At 40.4% G+C, this 6,714-nt stretch overlaps 1 protein-coding gene across 2 annotated transcripts in view; it reads right to left on the bottom strand.

Annotated features, from left to right (window-relative positions):
- Nucleotides 1-1,482, bottom strand: part of naalad2 (N-acetylated alpha-linked acidic dipeptidase 2) — a 61,088-nt gene extending 59,606 nt beyond the window's left edge. The window contains exon 1 of one of the 2 annotated variants that reach the window (XM_042062953.1): nucleotides 1,336-1,482. In XM_042062953.1, coding sequence (XP_041918887.1) covers nucleotides 1,336-1,420 — 85 coding nt within the window. In that variant the 5' untranslated portion in view covers nucleotides 1,421-1,482. The remainder of the gene's footprint in view (nucleotides 1-1,335) is intronic. The other variant, XM_042062952.1, reaches the window with a different exon arrangement.
- Between the last annotated feature and the right edge of the window lie 5,232 nt (nucleotides 1,483-6,714).

The raw sequence follows: 6,714 nt of genomic DNA, 5'->3' as shown, positions 1-6,714 counted from the left end.
ACTTATCTGCTTTTTATACGTATTTAAAACTTTAAAACGTATCTGCTCTTTATATGTATTTAAATATATGTAAAGTAAAGTTTGTACTAGGGTTGGGCCGATGGGTGATCGCAGCAACCATCGTGATGCCACGCCCCCACAAGCCAGACATGTAGTAATTCTACAGACCCTGCTTTAGGTTACAGCCCTGATGCGCCAAATGCACTCTTCTCCACCATGTTAAAGGAAACAATTTCTTCCAATAGTTTGATGATCAGAAGACCTCCGTCCTTCACTGTTGGCTTGTATTTCGTGCATTTGGTTAAAGCCCCAGACAGCAGCGGAGTGGTAATTACAATGTCAATTACAATGTGCCCATTATTTTTTTATTGATGTCATTACCTACAACACTATGTCATTAGCAGAACAGCATGTCATAACTATGTTAACTAATGTAGTAAAAGTACTTTAGAAATGAAGAGTTTGGTTCCAAAACACTACACAATTGTGTTCATAAGATTATGAACCCATGTTAAAGTTTACTAAAAATAGGAATAAAGAAATCATATTTTGGAAATGGATCTCAATGCCTTAGTTTTAAAAACATGAGGAAAAATCCAACCTTTTAGGACACCAATTGTCTTTGTAAATGAATAATGTATCGTAAATAAATAAATGTTCTTCCTTAAAATATAGGGAACATAAGTAATGTTAAATTCCTATAGGCTATAATACTATGCATCCTGATAAAGTTTCCTTGGCCTTTGGAATTTAAAAAAAATAGCCCCAAATCATCACATTTGGCATGGTTTTATTTAAGTTAGCCTAATAGCTGGTTTGATTTGCATTGAGAGATGATCTTATGGAAAGTACCCATGCCAATCTCTAGGTATGGTGAAGGGTATGTATATGTATATATATTTACATCAAAGTATGGAAACTTGGTCTTGGCATAATTTAAACAAAATTATTCCTAATTTTATTTATCACATTTTAAAGATGGCAAAACCGCCCCCAACCTATTGTGTTCTCTGAATATGTGTGTGTGTGAGAGAGATGTTGTTATGTATGGTCCAAAATCCGTGACCACTGGCATCTGCCATATCTGTGGCACATCGACATAGTAGGCCTACATCACAGACTAGCCTCGGCTACCTCATCGATCTGTCTGTTGTCATTCAACTCCACGAATGCCCCCGAACCAAGCCCCCAGCCCATGCACCACAAACTAGTTTCTCGCGGTGCAAAGAACTCTCCACGCGGATAGCAAACAAATACGGTAAGCACAATCACTCGATTTCGCTCACACACACACACACACACACAAACACACACAATCAGAGAAATGTAGCCTACCTATGATGAAGCCTGTGAGAAAAATCGCAGCTAAAACGACGAAGCGACAGATGATCCATCCGACGTGACCACTCTCGCGACCCATGTTCACAACCCTCGAGCTCTGTCGTAAGTCTGAAGAGGTGTCCGAGATCGGAATGTGGGACGGGATGAGGGGGCGATACCATGCACGCGCGCGCAGACACACACACACACACACAAGCAATAAAAAGCAGAGGAGAGAAGGGAACAGGTTTTGAAAAAATTCCCCTGAGCTGTGAAGTACTGATCTCGGCAAATCAAGAAATGAGTATAAACAGTTATCATTTTGTAGGTGCCACCCAGAAAAAAAAATGAAAAAAATATTTGTCTTGCTTTTCCAGATCTACTTAGCTGTAATAATATATTTTTATTTTTCAAATGACTCGCACATTTTTATTTTACGAACCTCATAAAAAAAACAAGGGTAAAAAAATAAGGGTGGCAGAATTTAGCATTTTCTTACTTGACTAAACTAAACACTAGACTACTGTACATCTCAATAATGCCTTTAGTCACATGCTTCAAATTTAGTGCTAATGTTGGACTTAATGTAGGACTGATGTGATTTCGGAGGTCAAAGGTCAAAATTCAAGGTCACTGTAGGCTATGTCAACATTATGTCCAATGCTTGTGAATTAGATACCTCAAGGATGCCTCAAGGTACATGGTTTAAAGTTAGTATGAATGTTGAAGTAGACTCGAAGATGATCTGATAAGATTTTAGTGGTAAAAGTCAAGGTCCAAGGCCACTGTAACCATGAAAGGCCCATTCTTGTGAATGCTAGCTATATCTCAAGAATATACATATAGAATATAGGGAATGTTTTGGGGAATTGCATTTAGTTGCATAAATTAGCATTTTTGGGACATTAGTCAACTATTGAAGTTAATCTCAAATTTCTATCATGTACAATGTTTGAATTTACAGTTCATTCATGCAGTAGTGACCTCAGTCAGCTTAACTGTTTGGTTGAGCATGTTTTTTTAAAAATATATTTTTTTATCAGATTATGTAGCCAATATATATTTTTCTATGGAAATGAATATGTGTGTTCTATGAATTCATGCGCTTATGTTTTTCAACCATGCACACTGAAATGATGTGGCCAAAACATTGTAAGGCTACCTTTTTTACTTTAAGCAACACGGTTGCACGCACACTATTTGTTTATCCAGCACCGGCGTTGTCCACAGACAAGGTAGAGTATGAACCTGTATTTACAGTTAAATCATCTTAATTTAATCTATATGAAACGGGGGTGTTCAGAATGTCTAGTGCTTTTCGTATGTTCGTGAATGCGGGTAAAATAGAAGAGATTCATATGAAGGCTTAAAACGCTTCAGATGTAACGTCACTTGATGTCAAAGTGACGGCAAAATTAAATGCTAGCTGGAAGTGGTCTACACTCTCCGCCTGCCCCCTTGGTGACACGGCACTTTCATGACAAATGAACTTTAACCCAACTCTAATTAACCCAGACCTAACCCTAATTAACCCAGACCCGTAATAGTTCTGGAGGACTTCAACCACTGCAATCTGTTTGACGAGCTCCCAAACTACACTCAACAGGTGACATGTCCGACAAGAGGAGATACAGTGGGCATTGCTTCGATTTGGCCAGCTTCCCTCGCAGTCCGTGCGCGGGATCACACGACTTTAATTTGTATTTTTCCAGTGACGCTGCAACGACGCTGCAACAACCCAAACAACCGGCAGATGTCTCTTGTGAGCAGGGTGTCTCGCAAAAAGAAATGGAGCCTGGAAAACCCTACCAGACTACACAGAATGACAGCGATTAACAAATTGCACTTGTTGCTGTTTACCAATAAATACTATATATTTTTGCAAACAACAAAAACAGAAAGGATGGAGACAGCAAAGCTAGAGATTGGGCAGGAACAAGGTCAATTGGTAGATATACTTGTCAAAACGTTAGGAGCTGGATGTGGATGCATGAAGCACAATTATGCTTTAGGCTACTAATGTTAAGCATTTACGCTGTTTAACGTTACATGGTATACTAAAAGTAAGCCAAAGGTAAATGTAGCCTTTTTAGGGCTGTGTAAAGTTGTTCAAAAAACTGTAATATAGGCTTTTAGGCGTGAATCAACCTTCCGACGTTAATGGGGACGATGTTGACATTTTCCCGTATTTTAGGTAAGAAACCCGGGGCATCTCCCTTATTTTCAATGTTCAATGTTGACAGCTATGGAACGAAAGAGAACGTAATATGGCGCCAGAAATCACATTCCCTCTAGAACCTTTGCTAGTGCCTAGATGTCCCTCAGTCTCCATTGAGTCTCTACGAAAGCGGCAGCGCGAGGCCTTTATCTTGCTACTCTGCAAGAAAGAAGGAAATGAGGGGTAAACGTGGTGTGCAGAGAGGGGTGCCCGAAGTGTGAAGACGGAGACTGAGAAACAAAACACACGTTCGACTTCTCCTTAAATAACTCTTGAACGGTTTTGTTCAGAGCTATACATGCAACTGTATTTGACAAAGGACAGATGTATGTTGCTAGTGACAAAATATTAACTTTCAGTGTTTTACGATGTCTTTGTCATGGGGAAGTGTTTTTCCCCATGCATTTATTCTAGGCTACTGTCAGTGACTGCCGCGAGTGAAGCGGGTTCTATGTTGCGTTCATTTCAGTGACTGACGCGAGAGAAGCGGGGTCTGTGTTGTGTTGCGTTGCGTTCATTTATTTTCATTGGGCATACCCTGCCGTGCCGTCCACAGCTCTTCAGTTCCGACAAAGCCGAAATTACTCCTTTCGAAACAGTGAGTGCAGGCTGCGCGTTTGTATGGTTATATTGCTTGACGGGGGGATCCCAAGCAGCTTTCAGCCATAAGGCTACTTTGAGAACATTTCCTAATTCACCCGAACAAATCACACCTTCCCACCTCTGTGACAGCTTAAAAGAAGTCGAGAGGACTCCTAACTCACAGACCTATTCACAAACCAGTTTTTGTGGCATTTCGCCATGTTTTGAAATCCTATGCGGCTACAGGAGCTTCCAATTGTGAGGAAGCAATTTTGCATTGTAGGCATAACTAACATGCAATAACGCCACCAACAACAACCAAAACTAGGCTACTCATTGTCAACATGTAAATTAAATTAAAATGTTCTCTTTTGCAAGGCATAGGCATAGTAACAGATTAATTTAATAATGTTACAAAGATACTACATCAATCCGTATGTTTCATTAGGCTACTTATTTTGCCTTACTCTTGATTAATTTAGGCTAGGCCTTTTTATTCAGTTATTCATCATCTTCCGTCCTTGTCATCGTAAGGGTGTTTGGAATCATTCCCGCGTTACAATCATCAGCAAATCAAGGTGGTCACTTCAGTCAAGCTCGTGCATGAGTAATAACGTCATCCATAGCAACGAAGACTCACTCTTAGTCAAAGATTCTAGAGCGCTCCGCTCCAGAATCTTTGTTCTTAGTTTAGGAGTTGTCATTTTTCCTTACTAAGAGTAGGTCTGAAAGGCTTTGTGAATAACTTAATAAGAGAAACTTCTAGCTAAAATATTTTATTGCTATTTAGGAGTAGCCTACTCCTAGTGGTAAGATAAAAGGCTTTGTGAATATGGCCCCTGGTGTCTAACCCAATGCATAGCCCATTTACACAAAATAATGGTTGAATATTACTGATGATCATTGTTATTTAAGAACATGCAGTGCGCGTAGGGCACCAAAAGCATCATACCGCATATTGTGGCGGGTCTGTTATTTAACCTACTTACTGTAGGCTGCGCAAACCACAGGCCTTTATTTTGGGCAAGCCTGCATTCAAGGCCTTCTGTTGAAGAATTTTATATAACAGTAATCCTCCTGCCCCCGATAACACAGCTGTGGATAGTGTGGAGTGTTCAAGTAATAACACAATCCAATGTGTGTCTCAATTGTCCCCGCTGACCACCTCACACATTTCTCTAGATTTTGCAACGACCTTACATGACACAATGCCATAAAATATGCCAGTTTTTAGGACACAGAATAATGTTTGTAATGATACCAGTTAGGCCTACGTTTAACAGTAACATAAGTGTAATGAGCTATTCATTGTTGAAGGTGCATGGTGAAGTGAAATTCTTACTTTGGAAAACAAACATTTGCCAATATCAATGGATGGGGGATAGGCCTACTTGTTTATTTTTATTTTTACGTAGCCTACAATGGCCAGTTCAGACAAAGCCGAAATTACTCCTTTTGAAACAATGAGTGAGCAGGCCGCACATTTGTATGGTTAGCCTATATTGCTTGACTTAAATCCCAGAGAGTAGGCTACCGCACCCCACAGTGATGGGCCTAGCGGTCTTACGCGTTCAGTGTAGGGTATAAACAAGTTGAGAATTTAGCGGTGTCACGTCACGAAGCTTGGGATAATGTGGTACAGTTACTACAGTAACAGTATTTTATTTTACTTCTTATGGAATATTTTTTTTTTTTTCACTTTTATAAAGGCTTTGTTTGAATGCTGTTGGAACAAATAGTAGTTGATTATAAAGGCAACTTTCTGTTGCAATATTCTGTGTGTTCTGGACTGCAGGTAACTTGTTAAGCCAGTGGTTCTCAAACTTTTTCTTTCATTCCCCACTTTGATCAAGGGGGCATTGACTGATGATAGTGGAGATAACGTGTTATCCCGAGGCCTTTGCAAGTCAGCATCTCCGACGGTAGTCTACCCTATTAAAAATAGTTTTCGATGTCCCAAACGGAGAGCCATACTTTATTGTTTTTAACAATCTCTATGCTACTCACCAAAATGTAGGCATGGGAACATGATGAAGTAGGCTATCCAACTGTCGTGTGTTAAATTATTGTGATTACGAGCCAGTGGTTTTCAAACATTATGCGCGACTCGGACATCTAACGAAATGCAACAGGCTCATATCGTCCTCTCTCTTCCTCGTCCCAGAGTAAGAAACTTAAATCTGTGAAGCCGAAGTCCAACATCGTGAAAGTATGGTCCACAGATGCTATCGATACGCTGAAAGGCTGCTTTGAATGCACCGACTGGGACATCTTTAAAAACATGTGTGTCAGCCTAGACGAGTGCACAGAGGCTGTGACGTCATACGTCCGGTTTTGAGTAGATGACTGCATTGGGACCAAATGCATCAAGTCATATGGCAATGGTAAACCCTGGTTCACCAAAGAGGTTGCTGCACTCTGCAGGAAAAAAAGATCTACATTTAAGAAAAGAAACAAGGAGGAGTATAAGACTGCCAAGCATAAGTACTTCCTGCGGAAACTCAGGCGAGCAAGTGCTCCACCAGCCATCATGACCACATTCTACCGAGGCACCATCGAGAGCATCCTCTCCAGCTGTATCGCTGTGTGGGGCG

This window comes from Alosa sapidissima, chromosome 15 (assembly GCF_018492685.1).
Source record: "Alosa sapidissima isolate fAloSap1 chromosome 15, fAloSap1.pri, whole genome shotgun sequence".
Lineage (NCBI taxonomy): Eukaryota > Metazoa > Chordata > Actinopteri > Clupeiformes > Clupeidae > Alosa > Alosa sapidissima.
The sequence above is the reverse complement of the archived record's forward strand: the minus strand, read 5'-3'. Positions and strand labels throughout refer to the sequence as shown.